General features: G+C 41.3%; 1 protein-coding gene across 1 annotated transcript in view; it reads right to left on the bottom strand.

Annotated features, from left to right (window-relative positions):
- Positions 1-24,697, bottom strand: part of LOC131741584 (ATP-binding cassette sub-family A member 17-like) — a 95,788-nt gene that overhangs the window by 57,437 nt on the left and 13,654 nt on the right. The window contains 12 exon segments of the mRNA XM_059038617.2: positions 1,163-1,336; positions 3,401-3,518; positions 4,453-4,569; positions 8,344-8,351; positions 9,473-9,724; positions 11,181-11,343; positions 12,511-12,573; positions 12,889-12,949; positions 16,837-16,840; positions 19,917-20,178; positions 20,863-20,944; positions 21,727-21,795. Of these exon segments, the coding sequence (XP_058894600.1) occupies positions 1,163-1,336; positions 3,401-3,518; positions 4,453-4,569; positions 8,344-8,351; positions 9,473-9,724; positions 11,181-11,343; positions 12,511-12,573; positions 12,889-12,949; positions 16,837-16,840; positions 19,917-20,178; positions 20,863-20,916 (1,276 nt within the window). The 5' untranslated portion in view covers positions 20,917-20,944; positions 21,727-21,795.

Below are 24,697 nucleotides of genomic sequence, written 5' to 3'. Positions count from 1 at the left end.
TTGGTGGGAGCATTTAATCCATTTACATTTAAGGTAATTATCGATATGTATGTTCCTATTACCATTTCTTAATTATTTCGAGTTTGTTCTTGTAGGTCTTTTCCTTCTTGTGTGTTTCTTGCCTAGACAGGTTCCTTTAGCATTTGTTGTAAAGCTGGTTTGGTGGTGCTGAACTCTCTCAGCTTTTGCTTGTCTGTAAAGGTTTTAATTTCTCCATTGAATCTGAATGAGATCCTTGCTCTGTAGAGTAATCTTGGTTGTAGGTTTTTCTCCTTCATCACTTTAAATATGTCCTGCCACTCGCTTCTGGCTTGCAGAGTTTCGAGCAGGGGCTACTCTTCATTGCAGTGTGCGGGCTTCTCATTCAGTGGCTTATCTTCTTGTAGAGCACAGGCTTTAGGCACCTGGGCTTCAGTAGTTGTGTTATGTGGGCTCAGTAGTTGTGGCTTGCGGGCTCTAGAGCGCAGGCTCAGTAGTTGTGGCGCAGGGGCTTAGTTGCTCCGTGGCATGTGGGATCTTCTCAGACCAGGGCTCGAACCTGTGTCCCCTGCCTTGGCAGTGGATTCTTAACCACTGTGCCACCACGGAAGTCCCGGGGTCCTACCTTTTGACTGACATGTTGGCTGCAATCTTCTGCAATGAGTGTAGATGTTGTAGGGAATTCTTCAAACTCCAGAAGCACGAGACAAATGAAAACTTGACATTGTACTTTCAACCCCAAAGTGTGGAAGTTGTAACATCTCTGATGGAAGGTCCCCTAGACAAACTTGTGAAAGAAGACTAACTCTGAAGCCTATGAGAATAAAATATGGTATCTGTAATATCACTACATTATCTGTAAAGTTCTAAAATGTTATTTGAACTTCTAATCATAAATCTATATATTTTAGATCTATACAACTATATAGGTGTATAATTCCCTAAATCATTTACATGCTTTAGTTTTTCTCCCAAACTGCATTGTAAGCTGCATGGTGTAAACTTCATTCTACATTTCTTAAGTGTTCCTTACATTACCTACCATAGATATAAGTATACTGTAAATGCTCTGAACACTGAATAAAATTAGCCAGTTATGTTTATTTGGAAATGAAGGTCAACTCTGCCTGTCAGCAAATGGCAAAACATCAAGGCAGTTTACCTTGAGAAAGGTAAGGCTCACCTTTTGTCTCATATGTGGAGATTAATCAGACTCCCAGTGCCATGGCAACATTGGAGAGGAGACAAAAGGCAATCTTTTTGAAGTGACTCCTTTGGTTGTAGCTGAAAGCGAGGTACAGGTATGGGAGGTAGGTGAAGAAGAAGAAGATGCCTCTGGAGGCAGTTGCAACATGAGCTGCAAATTCAGAGGGAAGGAATGAAAAAAGTTTCATCAATAATGCACAAAGAGGGACTTGCCTGGTGGCGCAGTGGTTAAGAGTCCACCTGCCAATGCAGGGGACACAGGTTCAAGCCCTGGTTTGGGAGGATCCCACATGCCGTAGAGCAACTAAGACTGTGCACCACAACTACTGAGCCTGTGCTCTAGAGCCCATGAGCCACAACTACTGAGCCCACGAGCCACAACTACTGAAGCCTACGCGCCTAGAGCCCGTGCTCTGCAACAAGAGAAGCCACCGCAATGAGAAGCCCGCACACCACAACGAAGAGTAGCCCCTGCTTGCCGCAACTAGAGAAAGCCTGCATGCATCAACAAAGACTCAACACAGCCAAAAATAAATAAATAAATAAATTTGTTTTTTTAAAAATGCACAAAGAACCTATACGAGAAAACAATCTAAAAGAGAATGAATATATGTATATGTATAACTGAATCACTTTGTTGTACACCTGAAACTAACACAACATTGTAAATCAACTATACTCCAAATAAAATGAAAATATTTTTTAAAAAAGAATGTATATATATATGTATAACTGAATCACTTTGCTGTGCAGCAGAAATTAATACAACATTGTAAATCAACTATACTTCAATAAAATAAAATTTTTTTCAAATAAAAAAATAATGCACAAAGAAGTATAATGCAAGTCTCTTTTCCCTGCCATGGTAAGGAAAGCATCTCTGCATTTGTCTCAGCATTTCAGAAGGGAAGCAGTCTTTTAAGAAAATTTGATAGAAACCTTTTATACTTGCACTTTCACTATCAAAAGACTAAGAGGATTTGTTGCACTTAAAAAATTAATCAATCCTTACGAAAAAGCACAAACATTTAATTGCCTAAAACTTCCTCAAATACTGCATTAATAACATCTCCTACAATAAAAACCATCTTCTTCAAAGATGAGCGGTAGATTATATAGCATCTATGGAACATTGCCTGGCACTGTGGCAATGTCACAGTGGGGGCAATCCTACTACAGAGGAAGTCCCCCCCTGTAGTTTCACTGTGATATGTTTTCTGGCTTTGGTATCAAGGTAATGCTGCCTATAGAATGAGTTATGAATATTTGTGTTTTTATTTTTGAGTAAGTTTTCTTTTACTTATTCTGGATACAAGTCTCTTATGAAATAGTTTACTTGCAGATGTTTTCTCCCAGCCTGTAGGTTGTCTTTTCACTTTCTTGTGTATCCTTTGAAGCATAAAAGTTTTTAATGCTGATGAAGTCCAACGTACCAGTCTTCTCTTCTATCACTTGGGCTTCTGATGTCATATCTAAGAAATCACTCACTGTCTAACCCAAGATAATGAAGATTTACGTCTGTATTTTATTTTAAGAGTTGTATAGTATTAGCTAGTTCTTACATTTAGGTTTATAAACCACGTTGAGTTAATTTTTGTGTATGATGTTATGTAGAGATCCAACTTCACTCATTTATATGTGGATATCTAGTTGTTTCAGCACCATTTGTTTAAGAGACTCTTCCTTGTCTGTTGAATTGTCTTGGCCCCTTTGTGAAAAATCAATTGATCAGGGACTTCCCTCGTGGTACAGTGGTTAAGAATCTGCCTGCCAATTCAGGGGACACGGGTTTGAGACCTGGTCTGGGAGGATCCCACATGCCGCAGAGCTGCTAAGCCCGTGCGCCACAACTACTGAGTCTGTGCTCTAGAGCCTGTGAGCCACAACTACTGAGTGCATGTGCCACAACTACTGAAGCCCGCACGCCTAGAGCCCATGCTCAGCAACAAGAGAAGCCATCTCAATGAGAAGCCTGCACATCACAACGAAGAGTAGCCCCTGCTCGCCACAACCAGAGAAAAGCCCACGCGCAGCAACGAAGATCCAATGCAGCCAAAAATAAAACAAATAAAAGAAAATAAATTATTTTTTTTTAAAAGTGAAAACTTGACTCTGAAGGAATAATAATTAATGCCATAGGTAATGGGAACAGCAATGCTACCAAGAAAAGAAGTCATAAACACACTCCCTGAGAGAAAATTGTATCAGGACTCACCTTTTTGGAAGAATGTGCTGATCATGAATGCAAAGAAAATTGTGGCAATTGCAAAATACATTAGAAACACAAATATCAAACTAGGGTCACTGTTTTTGAACACTGCTACATCGTTTACCTACAAAACAATCACAGATGTATGTAATTTTTACATGAAAAGAACGAAGAGAAGGCATAAAGGACCCTTAAAACACTGCATAAATTTTTTTAAAAACCAAGATTATCTTAAGCAAAACAATATATATATTTTTTAAGGCAGACCTTTGATCCAGCTTCCATTTCCACTTACAAATTACACTCCATGCATGTATCTCTTTTAAGGAAAGCATAAGTTTGATATCAATTTTTGGCCCAATATGAATGTTCATTTTGCTTTAATAAGAGAGTTTATCCTATTTATCATTATCACTATTACAAATAATTTAAATATTCCTTTTGATATCTTACATCTCCTGTTTTTATTGCTTTCTGGCCGTTTTCTTTGTTTTATATATTTTGCTATATAGTCTGGGTTTTCTTGCCTTCCTTTGAACAAAGTGCCCCAATTTTGGTGATTTAGAAGGTAAATTTTCATATATCCATATATTATAATTTAGTTATTAAACACAAGTTAGAGAATTGGAACACTAAATTCCACTGACAGCATAAAAGGAAAAATTAACAAGATACCATGGGCATAAAAGAATGTTCTTATCTTTTACAATAGCTATTTTCAATTATTTATGGAGCACAAAATTTGCGATGTTTTAAAGTTTATAAAAGACATCTTTTGGAATTCCACTTTCCTAATAGAGTAAACACACCCATGTCCACTACTTGAAGACGAGCGAACTGAAGGGAGGGCAAAGCTCTCCCAGATTATAAAGTTTCAATGCTTCATATGCTAAAGTTTTAGCAAATACCACCACATATCAACCTGAGGTTTTAAAAATGTTCATCAATAACTGTGTTTTCATCATCTATTGAATCTCAGCACCACCACCCATACCACACCAAATTTTTTCCCCATATCTTCACGGCTTAGCACATCCTGAAAGATAAGAGACGTGTACCTTTGTACAGAAGAGAATGGTCATGAAAGAAACAACAATGAAGGCAGAAATGGAGAACATAGTGAACCAAGCAACCCAGTGTTGCCAGTTGTGCAGCCCCATCATACACATAAACTCCTAGAAAAAGCAAAAGAACCAGATGTTACAGAGTCTAATGCTCAGTTTCAACTGGTCTGGTTTAGCTGTTTATTACTGAAACCTGAGCAGTCTGGGATGAAGGGTCATATGTGTGTCCTGGGAAGAGGTGGATCATGGAGGTGATGAAGACTGAATGAGTTGGAAAGAGAACTACAAACCAGAAGGTGGAGTTTATCTAGTAGTAGGCCTTGTGTTAAAATTATTCTTTTGCAATGGTAAGTACACTGCTAGTTCACTCATTTATTGAACACTGACTATTAGTAAATGGCTCCTATGGCTCTGAGGATAGAATCTAAACTCCTTGGCATACTGTGCTCTGTTAACAAAAAACTTCCTGCAATTCACTGAACACACCGTGACTTCTATGTCTTTTTTGTTTGTTTGTTTGTTTTTGTTTTTTGCCTCTCACATATGTTGTCTGACTCTTTTTTCTCTCATTCTCTCTTTATGTAGTGAAATCTTACTTGATTTTCAAAACCTGGTTCAAGAGTTACCTGTTCTGTGAAGCCTTCTCTGGTCAGCTTTGCCCATCCTCCACACAGCCATCACATCTATACATTCCATTACCTTAGCACTTGGGATTCTTTTTTTTTTTTTTTTTTTTTTTGTGGTACGTGGGCCTCTCACTGTTGTGGCCTCTCCCGTTGCAGAGCACAGGCTCCGGACGCGCAGGCTCAGCGGCCATGGCTCACGGGCCTAGCTGCTCCATGGCATGTGGGATCTTCCCGGACCGGGGCACAAAACCGTGTCCCCTGCATCGGCAGGCGGACTCTCAACCACTGCGCAACCAGGGAAGCCCCAGCACTTGGGATTCTTTTGTAACATGAATCGCCTGAGGGAAGGACTGTGTCATTTATGTCTGTAACTCACATGCACATGTTTGGTAAATACAAGTTAATAAATGTTTGATAAGTGAATAAACGCAAAGCTCTATGCTGGGTACCATGCAGAAAACATACAACGGGCAGAGCGACTGCCTTCCAAAAATTCACAATCTAGTACTGGAGTTACATATATGATAATAACCCTGTATACTCCACACCCTAAGTACAGAAGTAGAGTTTTTATCTTTTAAGATTGGATGTGGTAGGTCAATGAATCAAAAACAAGTTGGTTATCAGGGAATCACAAAAGTGACATACACATGATTTAAAATTTCATCTTCACTTAAAGCACATAAATGTGTAATGTGTGCTACTATTGCTATGTCAGAACATGAACTCTTCTTTTGAAGCATGGGCGTGCTCATTGGAGCACTAGTGTAATGTCCACATAAAGCTTACTCCAGGATCACAGTCTTCGAAGTGCACTGAGGATGCAAAATACAGGCGTAAAGTAACCTAGTACAGACTCTTCCCAGGCTTTTATAATTTTTCCCCCAAATTTTACAGCAGTTTCACCCAAGTGAAATTTACTAACGTGCTTCCCCCCATCCCCCCACCCCACCCGCCATGTCCCAGCCGCACTGCGCAGCTGGCAGGATCTTAGTTACCCAACCAGGGATTGAACCCAGGCCCTTGGCAATGAAAGCACTGAGTCCTAACCTCTGGACTGCCAGGGAACTCTCTACTTAACATGTTTTTAGAGAGCTACCTTCCTGAATCTTTCCAAAACATTCAAATAAACTTTCAAAGGCAACTCCAGTCCCTTTCATCCATTTATATAAAATTTAATTAAGGCACAAATTATTAGAACGTGTACAGGTATGAAGAGATTTAGGAACAAACCTTGATAAACACACAACTCAGCAGGTGAGAGGCCATAAGCCTATGTGTAGTAGAGAGAAGCTCACCAGCTGCAGTGTGCTGGGAGCTCCAAGCAAAAAGCTTTGCAGAAGTGATGGAGTGTCAGTTAATTTGGGAACGGATTACATGGAGATGAGTTAAGAAAGCTCCATCTATACTATAATAGAAGTGGAAACAACATGCTATGGGAAGATGGGATGAAAATTTGATGACATTTAGAAAGGCTTCCTGAAGGACATGAACTATAGTATGAATTTTGAAGTAGAGGGCATTCCAAACAGAGAGGCCCACCTGCAGGAGGAATAGCTAGCACCTACTTAAGGGATAGAAAAGGGATCTATTCAACTAGAGCAAAGGGCTTATGCCGGGGTGTGAGGGCTTGTGCAGGAGATTTCTAAATTAAAGACAATTCATTTTAATCTTCCTCAACCTATTTACATAGTCAGACCATATCAAAACTAGATCTGAAAAGGGCCTAGCTCTCAGAACACTGGTTGTATTCTGTGTTCAAAGTGGAAAGTGACACTTGTTGCCCCCCTCTCCCATTCACCCACCTTGGTCCCAGGGACAAATTCTGTCAGGGCATCCTCTCTCATGGAACAGATCTCATATTCATGACTCCTCCTGGACTATAACTTACCTGCTCCTGGTTCCTTACCAAGGAAGAGTTGAAAGGTTTGGGCTGAGTCTCAGTTATAATGTGAACAGAAAGGAGGAGCTAACTCATGATCCTATCAGCCTCCAAGGCTAAGGGCTTTTCTAGAACCCCCCAGTGGACGTCCTTTTTAGACAATTCACCCAGCCAAAATAGAGTGTATTCCTCTCTGGCATATGTTATTTAAGATCCCACTTGGAAAGGCAAAAGGTTAATTATTGGAAATCTGTTTTACTTTGCTTAGGGAGAGATATTATTTACCTGAGAACAAAAATTGTTTTTTATTGCTAGTTGTACTGTCCTGTATAAAGTTATCTTGCAATTATTAATCTCTGTGTGCCTCGGGGTACCTCCTCTACTAAATAGAATAATAGTAGTAGTTATCTCATAGAATTGTGTATCAGTCAAGGTCCCTAAAAGAAACAAATGTTATACTCAAATCAGAATAATTTGAGGAGGGTTTGTTTATAAGAGGTCTAATTACAAATGCTTACACAGTGATAGGAAACACTAGGACGGTGCAGAAACCTAGGGCCAGCAGCCAACAGAGTTATTATCACCTTTGGGCCCAAAGGGGTGAGAAGGAAGAGAGGTTACCAGACCCCAGGAGAGGAGAGAGTCTTGTGGAGCAAGATACCTTGAGAAGACAGTGACCTTCAGCAAACGGACAAACCGAGCCCAAAACTACCTGTGGGGAGAGAACTGGGATGGGGAGACAGGACACACCCTGACCTCAGCCCCCTACTTCCTTCTGAGGTTCTTTGGGCTCCCTCCCCATGTGACCATGTTTTGGAACATGGGCGGCTCAGCCTTCCGGACAGAGAACAAAGTGGAGAAAAGTGAAGAGTGCATCTGGAGGGCCAAATAAAAGGTAGGAGGGTGAAAGGAATGAATGGTCCTACAGTGCTGCCCAGCACAAGGCAAGTACCACATACAAGTACATACTATTAAATCAACAAACAACATGTTTTATGCCATTTTGTGTTAGTTGGATTTTGTTTCTTGAGCTATTCTAATTTTTTTTTTTCTTTTAAAAGTAAAGCTGAGGGCTTCCCTGGTGGCGCAGTGGTTGAGAGTCCGCCTGCCGATGCGGGAGACGCGGGTTCGTGCCCTGGTCCGGGAGGATCCCACGTGCCGCGGAGCAGCTGGGCCCGTGAGCCATGGCCGCTAGGCCTGCGCGTCCGGAGCCTGTGCTCCGCGACGGGAGAGGCCACAACAGTGAGAGGCCCGCATACCGCAAAAAAAAAAAAAAAAAAAAAAAAAAAAAAAAAAAAAAAAAGTAAAGCTGATCCCATCGACTATTATTTTATAACTGCCATATTTGGTCTTCTGCTACCTTATTTAATATTATACTTTCTGTTCTGTAGGCTTTTTTTGGAGATTTCCTTTGTTTTCTGTCTTTTGGTATATGGACTATATTTTCTTTCCTTTTATTTTCTCCAGGGTTTTAAGAATTATATGTCCTACTTTTAAATACTATTGGTGGTTATTTTTAAGTTTTTCAAAAGTGTTCTTTAACCTACTCTTGTCTAAAGAGTAGACTCAAGTGTGAAATAGGAAACACACAACCAATTCAATGGCATTAAGTGTAAACATTTGATGCCCACCCCTTCCCTCCACCAATTTGTTGCTGAAACAGTTTAACAAACAGGAAAAAGGAACTCTCTCTCCCATCCAGGAACTAAAAGGGGTTTCGAACAACACACCAGAAGCTTCTAGTTTCCCTGGGGTTTTTCAGTCGGTGAAGAGCCAAGTGGAGAGGCCTGCCAGGTAGGCCACTGTCCCACCATCACCCATCGCAGCGCAAAGCAGGTTCCCTGCCTTTCCACCCTATCAGACTCAGCCTAACGAGGCAGCAGGATGAGACTGCTCCTTATGCCAAAATATGCAAGAAGACAGAGCAAACCAAACACTATTGGTGAGGCCAAGCATAGTTCAGGGAGCCACTGGCAGGCTACTTTAATACATAAGAATCAACAAAAAGAGAAGAAAACTAAAGAGTGAGAAGAGAAGATTTTTTTAAAGAGCAAAAAGTGAGGAGAGAAGTAACAGGAGAGATTAAGTAAGCAACAGAGGAGTGCAGAAAGATCAACCTTGTCTTAAGTTGTATCTTCTACAGAACGCTTCCCATCTACATTGCAGCAAAATGAGACTGAGTTAATTTTGGATGATTATTTCCCTCATTTATCAGTTAGTCATTCCACAAACATTTTCTGAACACCTATCTGTGAGGCTGCGTGTTAGCAAATCAGGAACCACTAGGCTGGACGCTCCCAGTCTAAAAGTAAGAATTCATATAATAACATGAATTAAGTTGCAAGCTGGCTAAAATGATGAAAGAACTTCCAAGTTGCTTGGAGTTTTCTCTGATACCTAAAGCAACCTCTTACCTGCCTTGGCCTCCCTCCTACTCTGGCTATTTTTATTAGCAGCTCACATACATTCCTGTCCAGGGAGAGGCACACATCTGATGTGGAGTTACCTTCAGTTTTCTCCAGTGCAATGGAATTTATGGTGGTGAGCTCAATGCAGATGAAGCTGAGCATGAGGAAAAGAGGGAACTCATTCTGAAGGAGCAGGAAGAAACTGTCCTGGACATAGGCTCCATGTGGGAATCTCTTCAGAAGCACACTGAGACTCTCAAACAACTTGGTCGTCTCATTGGGAGTGTGGTGCCACATGATGGCTTTATCTGTTGCATGCTGTATGGCCAGGAAGCCTTCTTTGTGGTATCCTACAGGAGAAAGCAGTGGATATCAAGTATAAGAGATTAAGAATGAACATGAAAAACAACAGATAATTCAGATGGGTCATGGCTAGCCATTCACACACAGACAGGAATAGAAAAGGCATTCCTATAGCCAAGATGCTACAATATGGAAGAAAGAGCAGAAAGTCACAATAGGACCCCTGTGGCTGAGGGACAGTGTCTTTTATCATAAAATAGGGTAAAGTAGTTCTGGGCAGAAAAAATAAGGGATACCCAATATTACAATCTTCCAGTTGGGGCTGCATCTTCTCCCCTAAGTACTCAGGCTTCAGGGAAAGGGTGCCCATTGTGCAGTTTTGCTCATCCAGTACATAGGAGTAGTTAAATTCAAAGCACTTGGAAGACACAGCCCCCCTCAACTGCTGTGACCTGTCTCTGAGTTGTCACTGCTGTAGTCCAAGGGTTATGGTCACTGAATTTTGCTGCCAAGCCTCAAAAACAGTCTTTACCATAAGTAACCCTTGTTTCAATACAGCACAGCTGGTGTGCTAAGGTCAGCTTTGGGGAACAATAGATTGAAAGGCAAAGAGCCCTGGTTTTGGCGTCTTCTAAGAAATAATGGCCCCACTTCCAAGCAAGGGTCACCAGGCCTCCAAACCGGCAGAGCAAGGGTGGGGTATGCCAGCACTGGAGTAGAGGGGACTAAGGTCTTCTGTTGGCCTAGACCTAGGCAGGTCTCCAGATCTGTCAGGATGAAAAAGGCAGGAACAAATTTGATGATAAAGTTCTGGGAACTATTACATATTCTTGACTGCAGAACTGCTCATATCTTTTCTAGAATCACATGAAACTATAAACCCTGGGACTTGGATTCCCACTTGGGGGCCTTGCAAGCCCAAGGCTTCAGGTCAATTGTGTGGTCACTCTACAAGGTGGTGCAGACTGTCAACTTAATTTTCTAAGAGCAGTTAGTCCCCTAGAGGACGGTCACCCTAAACCCCTCACAAAGAGGGAGACCAAAACTCGACAGTGAAGTGGAGGGCATGAGTCCAAGAGAGGATCAGTTCGTGGGCCTCCAGTCAGGAATACGATGCTTATTGTGGAGGAGAGAGGATGAGCAGATCTCCACGTTGCCCCACTGTTCTCCCATAGTCCGCAGAGAGTTAACGGCAGGTACACATTTTTATAAGCAGAAAAGTTAACACATACAGAAACGTAAAGAAGGCACTCGTTCCTTTAAAATTCCATTCTTCTCTCAAACAATTCAGTATGAGCACAAAACAATCAAATGCATAACTGCTGGACTAACTTACTCTAGAATGTAAGCGTTTTACAGAATGCCACATTTCTAAATGTAACTCCTTCAACCTCTTCTGAAATGTTAGTTTAGCAAGTGTTCAGAGAGCAAAAACAACACAAATAACATCATAAATATGGGACAAAAGCAGGCTGTGCTCATAACACACAGAGGCTTCCTCACCAGGGGATCTCCCATCAGAAAGTCCATAGTCCCAGGGTTCTTGGCTTAGGTTAGGAGGATAAAGATAGGATGTGCTCCAGCCTTGAAAGTCATCTTCATGGATAATTAGCCTCAAGAATAAATAATTCCTCTGAAAACAACTGAAGCACAAGTAATACTCAACCTATGAAGAAAAAAGGGAAAAAATTTGGTCATGAGATTGTGAAACTCAGAAAAGGAACAGGACAGAGCAAGGGGGTGCCTGACGTCAGCTGTGATGGGAGGAAAGGCACCCACAGTGGTAGATGTCCCTCTGCGGAGCACACTGTAGTTGTGGTCTTCTCTGCATTCTGCTGTGACCATCCTAAGAAACAGACGAGGGGCTACTGAGCCCCCATCCGGAAAGGAGTGCTGCAGAACGGTTCTGAGTGCAGGCTCTGGAGCCAGACCACCTGGATCCAAACCCCAATCTCCTAATGAACAGCCATGGCACTTTGGGCAAATTACTTAATCTTCTTGCCTTGGTTTCCTCATCAGTAAAATGGGAATGATGTTAACAGAACCTACCTCAGAGGTGCTGTGGGATCAAGTGAGATGGTCCCTGAGATGGGCCTGGCATTAGTAAGTGTTCGAAAAATGCCTTGTCTCCACCTGCCAACATCCCATGCCAGTTCTAACAACTGGTCATTAGATAGACTGTACAGCACAACACAAAAGCTCTACATTAGTGATTTTCCCATCCTAAAGCAGAAAACAAGTATTCTGATATTTAAAACACTGCCTTTTCCTTAAACAAACATATCTACCATATCTGAAGTCCATGGGATTAGTAATAATGACAATAACTATTCCTTCTGGAAAATGCCTCTGCTCCAGGCTGTGTTCTAAGCACTTTATAGGAATAAATTCATTTAATCCTCACAATGGTTCTATGAGTTAGGAACTACTATTAATCTCATTACACTGATAAGGAAACTGAGGCCTAGGAATGTTAGTGACTGTCCCAAGGTTACACAGTAGGACGCTGCAGAGCTGGGACTCCAGTCTATGGAGTCTGGCATTGGGGCTCGCTTCTGTAATCCAGCAGCTGAAAATATGCCGTCCTGTACCCTTGGGACAGAGGCTTACTCCAAAAAAGTCTTATCTTTTAAAGAATCTGAAAACTGGAAGGGATCTCAAAGTCCAGGATATAAGATATAAAATCAGGAGTATTCTCTTACCTCCTCTGGAAATAAGACTGCCACCAGCTGACAAAGCTGACTAGAGGCAGCTCAGGTAACAAGACTTCTTATTGAACTCATGCTCAAGGCTGGGTAGCACAATAAGATTGTGATGGAAAAGATGCTCTTACCTCAAGTGGCAAGGGCTCCTTGCTGTCATTGAAGCCATGATCGAAACCAATTCCAGGGCTTCCCTGGTGGCACAGTGGTTGAGAGTCTGCCTGCCGATGCAGGGGACACGGGTTCGAGCCCTCGTCTGGGAAGATCCCACATGCCGCGGAGCAACTGGGCCCATGAGCCACAACTGCTGAGCCTGCGCGTCTGGAGCCTGTACTCCGCAACAAGAGAGGCCATGATAGTGAGAGGCCCGCACACCACGATGAAGAGTGGCCCCCACTTGCTGCAACTGGAGAAAGCCCTCGCACAGAAACGAAGACCCAACACAGCCAAAAATAAATAAATAAATAATTTTTTAAAAAAACGAACAAAAAACCAATTCCAGTCAATACGTAGAAAGCTTTGGGATCCTGAATTATGTAATTTTCAAATGAAGGTACTGAAGGATATAGCCTAGAACTACAGAGAGAAAAATCCAGTTAGTGAGTGGCTGGTGGGAAGGCAAATGCTGCCCAACTATCCTCTTTCTACCGAAGGAGATATGGTCTTGCCAGCTTCTCAACTGACGGGTGGAAACCGTCATTCACTCAGTCCTTCATTCTGCAAACAAATGGGCACATCTTGTGTAAGATGCCCAGGGCTGTGCTAGGCAGTGGGAACACAAAGTCAAATGATAACAGCCTCAGCCTCTGTGGCATTCTGAAAGCTCTGTATTCGAGTTCTTCTTAGCTAGGTCGCACTTAGGGCTACAGTACATAGAGCACAATTCTTGTCCATGTTAATGGGGAAATTATTGCTCCATTGCAGCCTTCTCTTCACGGTTATAACAACCAAAAGAGGAAACAAAATCATAAAGAAATATAGCTTCTCTGATGACAGAAGTAATTTCTACAGTCAACTGCCCTCACATCTGACTGACAATTTAATACAGGATCCTCCTTGAAAATAATTATTTCTCAGAATGTTGAAGGTGTTACTACACCGTTTAGCATCCAGCATTGCTGACTGTAATGTGTGATTTCCTTGTAGGTAACCAGAAGCCAGTGAGACTTCTATTCCTTAATCTTTGGGTTCAGAAACGTCACCAATACATGCCCAAGTTTGCTCTTTTTTGTTCCTCTGCTTGTAACTAGTGAACTCGTCCAAGCTGGAAATGCTGGTGTTCAGAAATCTTTTCTATATTACTTTGTTTTCCTCCCCTCATTTGTCTCCTTTCTTCCTTCTAGAAATCCAAGTAGATAAGGTTGGACTTCCAGACCTGCCCTTCATGTCTAACCCACCTTTCATACTTTCTATTTCTTTGTCTCTTTGTTTTACATTCTCAGAGGCTTCCTTGACTTTATCTTCCCCATCACCAATAGAACCTCAACCATGTCCATTTTATTATTTCCATGAAAGTTATTTTGATAATTGTTTTTAATTTCCAAGTCCTCTTTCTGTTTCTTTCATTGTTTCCTTTTCACAGGAGTCCTGTTTCATTTTGGAGTGGCAATATTTTCTCAAACGTCTCTGAAAATACCAATGAGCATTTTTTATTAACTAGATTAAAAAATAAAAAGAGGGCATGCACATGGTAAAACTTTGAATGAGGGGCTTCCCTGGTGGCGCAGTGGTTGAGAGTCCACCTACCGAAGCAGGGGACACGGGTTCATGCCCTGGTCTGGGAAGATCCCACATGCCGCAGAGCGGCTAGGCCCGTGAGCCATGGCCACTGAGCCTGCGCATCCGGAACCTGTGCTCCACAATGGGAGAGGCCACAATAGTGAGAGGTCCATGTACAAAAAAAAAAAAAAAACAAAACAACTTTGAATGATACTAAAGGTTAAAAGGTGAAGCATCATTCACCTACCATGGGCCCCCAATTCTTTTATATCATGACACAATCTCTTTAAGCCACTTTCGTTTGTATGTTAAAAAAAAAAATCTATGACATGTTTTTGGCCATGATGGAGTAATGGAAATTGAATTTACCCTCCTACCACAAATAACCAGAAAACTGGACAGGAAAGAAAAGAATCAAGAATCAGACAATGGACAATACGTAGCACAGCATTATGATTTCTGAGAAAAGAGAAACAAACAAGGTGATCACTAAGACTGCCCTGGTTTTCTGTCTGCAGGCACATTTCAGACCATAGAATAGGGAGGGGAAACCCAAGTGGAATGCAGCTACGTGGCTGCATTGACAGAGATTAGAGTTTGAAGAGTCTGAAATGGCTAAGAGTTGCAGGGCAGAGTTCCCAAGAGAAGAAGGCTGTGCTGGGAAATCGCCCTAGAAATCTGCACAGAGGACCCCTTTAATGAATACTAAGATATGCCCTGCCTGAGCAAACAGGAAAGTATGAGCTAACTGGTGCCCAGAGCTCACATAAGACCAGGAGGCATTTGAGTTCTGACCAGTCAGTGTGGACAGTTCCTGGTGATCACTTGAGGCATTCAGAAGAGTCACACCTCAGTAATGGGATAAATTATCTTTAAAGTAAAAGCTGTTCCACACCTTCCCCACAAAAAAGGTTAAAAGTCTTGATAGACTTTTTGATGAAACTGAACTTTAACTTTCTACCAGAACAAAATCCATTCTTTTTTTTAAAAAAACTTTTTTTTTTTTTTTTTGCGGTACGCTCACTGTTGTGGCCTCTCCCGTTGCGGAGCACAGGCTCCAGACGCACAGGCTCAGCGGCCATGGCTCATGGGCCCAGCTGCTCCGCGGCATGTGGGATCTTCCCGGACCGGGTCACGAACCTGTGTCCCCTGTATCGGCAGGCGGACTCTCAACCACTGCACCACCAGGGAAGCCCCAAAACCCATTCTTGATGGTTGATCCAAGAAAGTTGACCCACGAAAGTTGAGACTTGATCCAGTTCTCAAATTGTATGATCAAGACTTTGTTTTGTAGATAAGTTCATTTGTACCCTTTTTTTAGATTCTACATATAAGCGATATCATATATTTGTCTTTCCCTGTCTGATTTACTTCACTCAGTATGATGGTGGGGGGAGGAGTAAACTGGGAGATTGGGATTGACATATACACACTACTATATATAAAATAGATAACTAATAAGAACCTGCTGTATAGAACAGGGAAATCTACTCAATACTCTGTAATGGCCTATATGGGAAAAGAATCTAAAAAAGAGTGGATATATGTATATGTATAACTGATTCATTTTGCTGTACACCTGAAACTAACACAACATTGTAAATCAACTGTACTTCAATAAAAAAGTTTTTTTAAATGCTTTTCTTTCTCTCCCTCCGTATTACTTCTTTGACATCCTAAGATGGTTGCTAGCAGCTCCTGGGACTAATACTTCCCAATTCAAGTTCTGAATTGAATAACAACAGCCCTGTCTCTTAACCTTTCTTCTACATTTTGTCATTTCATCTCTCTCTGTGTTGTATTCTGAAAATTTCCTTCAGATCTATCTTCCAATTCACCAGTTTTACCTTCAGCTGAGTTTTATATTTTGATCATTTTATTTTTCACTTCTGGAAGTTCTGTTTGGTTCTTTTTTTCCCTTTCACACCTGCTAGGTGACTCTTTATAGTGAAATGCTATCTACAAATACTTTCAGGTTGTCTTTTATTTCTTTAAATCTAGTAAACATAGTGATTTTATAATGTGAGGTTAATAATTCCATTATCTGAAATATTTCTGGTTCTGTTTTTGCCATCTATTGTTCATACTGATCTTCAACCTTGCTGTCTTGTTTCCTGGTGTGTGCTCATTGACTGTGATACATTTGTGGCCACCCTTCTTTGAGATACAGAATCACAGCATGGTCCTCCAGAGGTTTACATTTGCACCTGGCAGTCGACATCTCACTCCATAGTTTGAGGGGTTTTCTTTGGACAACCAGGTGATGTGAATTTGAGCTACAAATTCCCGGTATGGGTGCACCTACTGCTGTGCTCAGTTCGGAGGCAACTCTCTTCACAGCCCCTCAGGGGTGGGAATGAGGTGTGTTTTCTTCTGGCTCAACCTTGCACTATGAGTGCAGGCATTTGGGATCCCAGCTCTATGGGGAGATGGTCTCCTGTGAGACGTCCTCCTGAATGAGCCTTGACTTTTTCTTCTTTCCCTCTGTGCCTTACAAGGCTTGAAACTACATCTCAGTTCCCCCTCGTATGATGCAGTTTTCATAAGAAGCAGTTTGAGGACTCCACTGACCTCTCTGGGTTCTTTCCTTCACCTAGATTTTTTTTAAGAAAAATATCTAAGAATATGGAAATATTTTAACAATACAGTTAATAAAAAGTAGGTTACAAAGAGTTCATACAAAATGATCCTATTTTTATCAGAAAAAGGGCAGGAAGGGTGTATGTGAGGTTTTAAACAGCACTTGTATCTGGGTGATAGGATTATGAGTAAATTTTCCTTTTATCCTATATACGGGTTTTTTTGTTGTTGTTCTTTTGATTCCTTAGCCTTATTTAGGTTTCTTTTTAAACACACACATATACATACACACATATTTGGTTAAATTGCACAAAATAGCATACATACAGGAAGGCATATGAAACATGGATGTTCAGTTTAATGAATAATTATAAAACTAATATCTAAGTAATTACCCCTTGGATCAAGAAATAAAATATTTTTACCCTATGTTGTTTGTCTTGATGGTTCCTTACTGTCTATTTAGTTCTTTAATACTTTTAAGAACATGTTTTAATTTTTTTTTTTTTTTTTTGAGGTACGCGGGCCTCTCACTGTTGTGGCCTCTCCCATTGCGGAGCACAGGCTCCGGACGCGCAGGCTCAGCGGCCATGGCTCACCGGCCCAGTCGCTCCACGGCATGTGGGATCTTCCCGGACCGGGGCACGAACCCGTGTCCCCTGCATCGGCAGGTGGACCCTCAACCACTGCACCACCAGGGAAGCCCATGTTTTAATATTACCCAGCATCTGTTTTTCAAAAAGAGGGTTGGTCCAAATAACCTAGTCTGTCATATTACCAGAAGCAGAACCGCAATAATCTTTTTCCTAGAAATTCCCAGAAAAAAATCTAAGTATTTCCTTCAGTCTTCCTGAGTTATGTGTCTTCCCTGGACGAATCCCTATAGAAAGGCGACTGCTAAGTGCAGACTGGTGTAGACAGAGGTTACATGACTCATCCTGAGCTCAGGGTGGAGTCATCATGGGCTCAGAGTGGGAGAGGGATCAGGCCTCCAGGGACAAATAGGCTGTGCATATATCAAAAGGGTCAGTAGATGCTGGGAAGAAAAAAACCCAGAAGTCTACCACAGTTTGGAAGGGATCGTCAAACTATTGTTTGTCCTTACTTCTAGGGTGGAGGATGTGCTTAGGGGAATAGTATGAAGAGGGGAGTTTAACTTTTATTATCTTTTTATATTGTTTGAAATTTTCAGTGCAAGGAATTCTTGTATTTATTGTAAATTTTAAGATGCTTTAAAAAATTTTTTTAATTCCAGAAAAATATATCCCTAACAGTTAACAAAGAATTCTGGAAAGTGGGATTAGGGATGGGAACTTTAACTTTTTACATTAAACACTGCATTGTGTCATGTATCATTCTGTAATAAGGAGAGAGGGAGGAAAAGAAGGCAGAAAAATGTTTGAGAACAAAAAGTGAGCAAGGAAGACTCCAATATGGAAATGGCAGGGAGGTAGAAATAGATGAAGATTACAGTATCACAGCATTCAAAGCAGTAAAGAATTCCAAAGAGATGGATGAAAGCAAAAGATGGATGAAAGCATCCCTGTCACAATGAGAACAAAGAAAAGAAGATGGGCAAGAAAGCACTGGATTTGGCAATTAGCAAGGCATCTTTCCCTTCCTGATGTCTGCAAATTCTAGCTCGTTCCAATCACTCTTCCAGAGAATAACCAGAGAAACCTTTTTAAAACAAATTACATTGCAGCATAACCTGTCTCCTTAAAACCCCTTCAATGGCTCCTTCTGCCTGTAGAAGAAAACCCAAACACTCTAACAAGGCCTGCAAAGCTCTGCATTATGTGGCTCCTACAGACATTTCAAACCTCATCTAACTCTCTCAACTTACTTCAGCTTCCCTTGATGACTTTCAGATCCTCAAACACCTCAGGGCCTGGCTACTCGCTGTGCCCCTGCCTGGATAGCCCCTGACTCCTGAAACCCACCACCCTCCCATTTCCTATGGCTTTTTCTTTATCACCATGTTTTATCTAAGTTATCACCTCACCATGGAGGAATTCTGGGGTTTTTTTCTTTTAATTTCATAATTTCATATTTATAAAAGGTAACTGAATTAGAACAGTATTTTAGAATACTAGGCAAACATAAAGCACAACGTTCAAAACAGTAGTTCCCACACATTTTACCACTGAGTTCTTTTAAAAGAATTGTCTCCATTGAGTGGCACTCAAAGCTGAGAGAGAACTCTTTCTTTTCACGTTCTACCTTATATTTTATTAGAATACCTTATAAAAACATATATTACAATTATAGGAACTTTGAAAAATTACTGCATATTTTGAAAAATTTTATCTACTTAACTGCATTCATTCAATAAATATGTATTGAGTACCTACTGTGTGCCAGGCACAGTGTATGAACAAAACCCACAGAGTCTTCTGCCTTCACGGAGGTGGATCCTAGCAGGGAAAGGCAGACAATGCACAGGAAGCAGTGAGTGGCAATGTAATTAAACATTTGTCAAAATGCTATGAACATATCCAATGGGATTCTGTGAGAGAAAAAGGCAGAGATGGGAAATCTAAAACCTACATTCCTAAGTGCCATTTGAGCTGAAACCTGAATGATAAGAAGGAGCAACACACAGGAAGAGCTGAGGGCAAAACGTTTTGTCAGAAGGGAGGAAAGACTCACAGATTCCGGGAATTGAAAGGTGGCAACACCACCAGTATGGGAGCACAAGGAAGAGAGGAAGCCGGCAAGACTGGGGAAGGGTCTGGTTGACTCCCAGTGCAACGGAAGTCACTGAAGGGGCTGAAGCAGGAGACTGGCCAGATCCCACAGATCTTTTGAAGATCTTTTTGGCTCCACATAGAGACTGGATGAGAATGGGGCAAGAAGAGGAGGAAAGAGACCAGTTAAAAGGCTAATTCAGAAACTCTGAAATGTTTTCTGTCTTTTATTAGTCAGAGACATATTATGACTGCAAACCAGGATTAATATGAGATAACCAGTGTCGCTACAGTGAGTTAAAAACAAATACTTAACATTTTAACTAGCCTTGAAGCCTTGTGACATAAATATACAAGTCTCTTGTGCGTTGTGTGAAATAGTAACTATACCTCGTGAACTGCTTTCCCCCAACTACCACCTTTGCAGACTCTTCAGAATTCGGAGACCCTAGATTTGGAATCAGTATTGTAAGAACTCACAGGAAAAAACTTCAAATTACACTTTATAAAAATGCCCTCTCTACCCTTCCTGCATATTTATGTCTAACCTTCAAACTCAACGCCAAAGGTTTTTTCCACACTTTCAGTGATACTCTTCAAAGTTTCACTTTTGGAAGGGATATAAACTAGTTGAAATCTATTTTTCAGAGGATATTGATTGAAGAATTCTGGCAGTGAAGTTATATCAATTGCACAGTGGTCGACAGGAGGTCTATTTCTTGGCAAACTACCAAAACGAAGATACATTACTATTGCAGAAAATAGTAATCCCATCAAGATTTCAAGGACTGTTACCAGAGTCTTTCGTTTCTAAAATAAAAACAAAAGCCGTATGTTAATCCAAAATAGAACACAAGCATTAAGAGGCTACGTGGCAAATGTTCTTCCATTAAGAATGCTTTCAATCAACTATATTTTACTAAAATATATATTACATATATAAATAAAAGAATGCTTTCATTTCTTCCAGCCTCCCTGTACAACACATGACAAAGAAAAAAAACAGAATGAGAATTAGCTAGAAGCATCTCCTTTTATTTTTTCTATAACACCAATGGCTAGAAATCAGTAACAATGATGCTACCTTCAATAATTAGGGCTAACAGGGCTTCCCTGGTGGCGCAGTGGTTGAGAGTCCGCTGCCAATGCAGGGAACACGGGTTCGTGCCCTGGTCTGGGAAGATCCCACATGCCGCAGAGCGGCTGGGCCTGTGAGCCATGGCTGCTGATCCTGCACGCCCGGAGCCTGTGCTCTGCAACAGGAGAGGCCACAACAGTGAGAGGCCCGCATACCACAAAAAAAAAAAAAAAAGAAAAAAGAATAATTAGGGCTAACAGAATTACTGTGGAAACATGGCTCATTTGCAGAAAAGGGCCCCTTTACATGTAAAGTTCTTAATTTTTTCTTTACTCCATTATTAGAAACGAATTTAACTAAATCTTTCAGTTCCTCCTAAGGAGACTCACATTTTCCATACAGATAACCATACATACCTTTAAAATGAAATTCTTCCAGAGAAGAAGTTTTAAGTTCCTGAACATCATCATTTTTCTAGCTGAAGAGAAGGGATCACCACTAGTTGGGAAACAAATGGGGGAAATATTATGCATAACATAAAAATGTTGAATTACTCTTTCATCCTTGAAAAGCTTTCTTCTCTTAGGCTTTCAGAACATCGTTCTGGACTACTTTTCCTCCTTCCTTTCTAGCAGTTCTTTCTCTTTTTGCTGACTCCTCCTCCCTTCCCCACCCTCTAAATATTAATGTGCTCCAGGGCTCCATCTGTGGACTCATCTCTTTTCCAGCGGCACTCACTCCGAAGGTGCTCTCACTCACTATTTTGGGTTTAAATCCATCTACATGATAACTTTTAAATTTATATTTCCAGCCTTGACCTTGCCTCTAACTCTAGACCCAAATGCCCAATTGCCTGCTTGCCATCTCCACTTAACCCGTCAAAACGGGGCTACTCATATTTCTTCTAAAATAGATCATCCTACAGTCTTCCTCATCTTAATGAATATCAGTTCCACTCTTTGAGTTACACAGGGTTACTGACTGTACTTACAAAATATACCCAGAATTCAATCTCTTTTCACCACCCCTTCTCTTACCACCCTGGTCCAACACCACCTCATCTCTTGCCTGGATTTCTGCAAGAGCCTCCTCAGTGGTATCAATGTGTCTGCTCCTGCCACCCTGTGATCCATTCTCCCTGCAGTAGCAAGAGTGATCCTGTTCAAGTCGGGTCACACCCACTCCTTTGCTCAAAAGTCTCTAATGGCTTGCATTTCACTCCAAGGAAGATCCTAGCCTTTATGGTGAGCTACAAAGCTCTAGGGGATATACCCCATTACCTTGCTCATCTCTTCTCACTTCATTTCCTGGTCTACTTCCCCTCCTTCTCCTGCTCCTGTGTCACAGGCCTAGAACAGAGAAACCACAGTTCTGCCTCAAACCTTTGCACTTGCTATTTCCTCTGCCCAGCACACACTTCCCTCATGTGTTGACATGGCTAGCTCTCCTACTTCTTTCAGATCTTTATTTAAAAGTCACTTTCTCGGGCTTCCCTGGTGGCGCAGTGGTTGAGAATCCACCTGCCGATGCAGGAGACACGGGTTCGTGCCCTGGTCCGGGAAGATCCCACATGCCGCGGAGCAACTAAGCCCGTGAGCCATGGCCGCCAGGCCTGTGCGTCCGGAGCCTGTGCTCCGCAACGGGAGAGGCCACAACAATGAGAGGCCCACATACCGCAAAAAAAAATAAATAAATAAAAGTCACTTTCTCAATGAGGCCTTTCCTGATCATCTTACATAAAATTTCAAAAACACTAAACATTTTGTATCAATCTTCCCTGTTATTTTTGCTTCTTAGCACTTTTAAACTATTTAACGTGGTATTTATTTAACTTACTTATCTGATTTAATATGATTTCCCTACTAGAATTCACATGCTCCATGAAGGCAGGGAATTTTTTTGTCTTTTTTTTTTTTTTCTTCATCATTGAATCCCCAGACACAAGAGTAGGGCCAGCATGTGGTAGTCATTCAGCAATATTGAATTAATAAATAAATTAATTAAAGGGTAGGCAATTTTTGTAGGCATGTGGTTAGAACAGACAGGATTGTAAGGAAAGAAAAACACTTTGGATAGCACCAAGTTCCTTCCCTTTTCAGTCTTTGTTTCCCAAGTGTAACATATGCTTTAATTGATACTACCACAATGAGCTTTTCTTTTTCAGAAAAACATTTTTCCATTGAGGAAATATGCATATTTTTCCTCCAGTTAAAGTATCTCTGACGTTGTGCATTAGAAATTAAAGAAACTGGGACTTCCCTGGAAGTCCAGTGGTTATGACTCCATGCTGCCAATGCAGGGGGCACGGGTTCAATCCCTGGTTGTGGAACTAAGATCCCGCATGCCGCACCACGCAGCCAAAAAAAAAAAAAGAAAGAAATTAAAGAAAGAGCATTATGAATAGTACATGAAATATCACTGAATTGTACAATTTAAAATGGCTAATTATGTGTTATCTGAATTTCCCCTTGATGAACAAAAGTAGTGAATGTAGTGATGCACTGATTTAGTCAGCTATTGCTGCCATAAACTTATATGGCAAACACCACACCAGAACTCAGTGGCCTACAACAACAGGCATTTATTTCCTGCTTATGGGTCTGCTGGAAAGTTGTGGCTGTACTGGCCTCCTGGGATTGGCTGGACTTATCTTCAGGCCTGTCATGGGCTGAATTGTGTCTGTCTCCCCCCCAAATTCACATGTTGAAGTCCTAACCACCAGTACCTCAAAATGTGATTGCATTTGGAGTTAGGGCCTTTAAAGAGGTGATTCAGTTTAAATGAGGTCGTTAGGGTGGGCCCTAATCCAATCTGACTGGTGTTCTTAGAAGAGGAGGAAATCTGGACACACAAAGAGGAGCCAGGGATGCATGGACACAGAGGAAAGACTATGTGAGGACACAGCAAGAAGACAGCCACCTGCAAGTCGAAGATAAAAGTCTCAGAAGAGCGCAAACCTGCTGACACCTAGATCTTAGACTTCCAGGCTCCAGAACTGTGAGAAAATAAATTTCTGTTCTGTAAGTCACCTAATCTGTGGTATTTTGTTATAGCAGCCCTAGCAAACTAATACAGATTTGCTCTATGTGTCTTCTCAGACCAGCTACCAGCTGGAGCATGTTGTTCTAATAGCAAGAGGCCAAGCCAAACCACACAGACACACTGAAAGCTTCTGCTCATACAACACTTGCTAAGTATTCCACTGGCCAGAGCAAACCCCACAACCAAGCCCAGTATTAGCACAACAGGGAAAGAAACTCTGACTACTCTAGTGGGGTCACTGCAGCATCACATGGTAAAGGGCACAGATGTAAAATTTCATACAAGGAAAGAGTGAAGAACTAGGAACAATATCTACCTACCAAAACATTCAGCATTTAATTCTTTAAAAGTCAGCGTTAGAATTTGCCAACCCTAACCCTCACCATGTAGATGAGGAAGTATTTTGGCTCATTACTGGCGCAACACAAATAAAAAGTAACAGCCAGGGACAATGAGAATACATGGTTTTCTCCAACCACATTTACAGTTCAATGGACAGGAAAAAAATAAGAGCAGGTGGAGGTTTTCATATCTTTTTAAAATTTGTGATAATACAGGTAGACTGTTTCTTTTAAAAGAACGTTTATTGGGCTTCCCTGGTGGCGCAGTGGTTAAGAATACACCTGTCAATGCAGGGGACACGGGTTCAAGCCCTGGTCTGGGAGGATCCCACATGCCGCGGAGCAACTAGGCCCGTGAGTCACAACTACTGAGCCTGCGCATCTGGAGCCTGTGCTCCACAACAAGAGAGGTCGTGATAGTGAGAGGCCTGTGCACCGCGATGAAGATGGCCCCCGCTTGCCACAACTAGAGAAAGCCTTTGCACAGAAATGAAGACCCAACACAACAAAAATAAATAAAATAAATTAATAAACTCCTACCCCCAACATCTTAAAAAAAAATGACTGCAAACCACTAAATATAAAGAAAAAAACGCTAAATGGAATTGTTTCAAAATTAAGAATCTTTGTTCCATGAAAGACATCTACAACATCTATAATACATACATCTGACAAACAACTGGTATATAGAATATTTAAATTTAGAGCTCCTATAAGTCACTAAGAAAAAGACAGACATCCCAGTAGCAAAATAGGCAAGAGATTTGAACAGATGACTTCCAAAAGAGAATACCAAATGGCTAATAAACATAAAAAAGTGTTCAACCTATCTGGTCATCAGGGAAATGCATTTTAAAACCAAGAGCTG

The sequence above is a fragment of the Kogia breviceps genome, chromosome 14 (assembly GCF_026419965.1).
Source record: "Kogia breviceps isolate mKogBre1 chromosome 14, mKogBre1 haplotype 1, whole genome shotgun sequence".
Taxonomy (NCBI): Eukaryota; Metazoa; Chordata; class Mammalia; order Artiodactyla; family Physeteridae; genus Kogia; species Kogia breviceps.
Note: the sequence above shows the minus strand (reverse complement) of the source record. Positions and strands in the feature narration are given on the sequence as shown.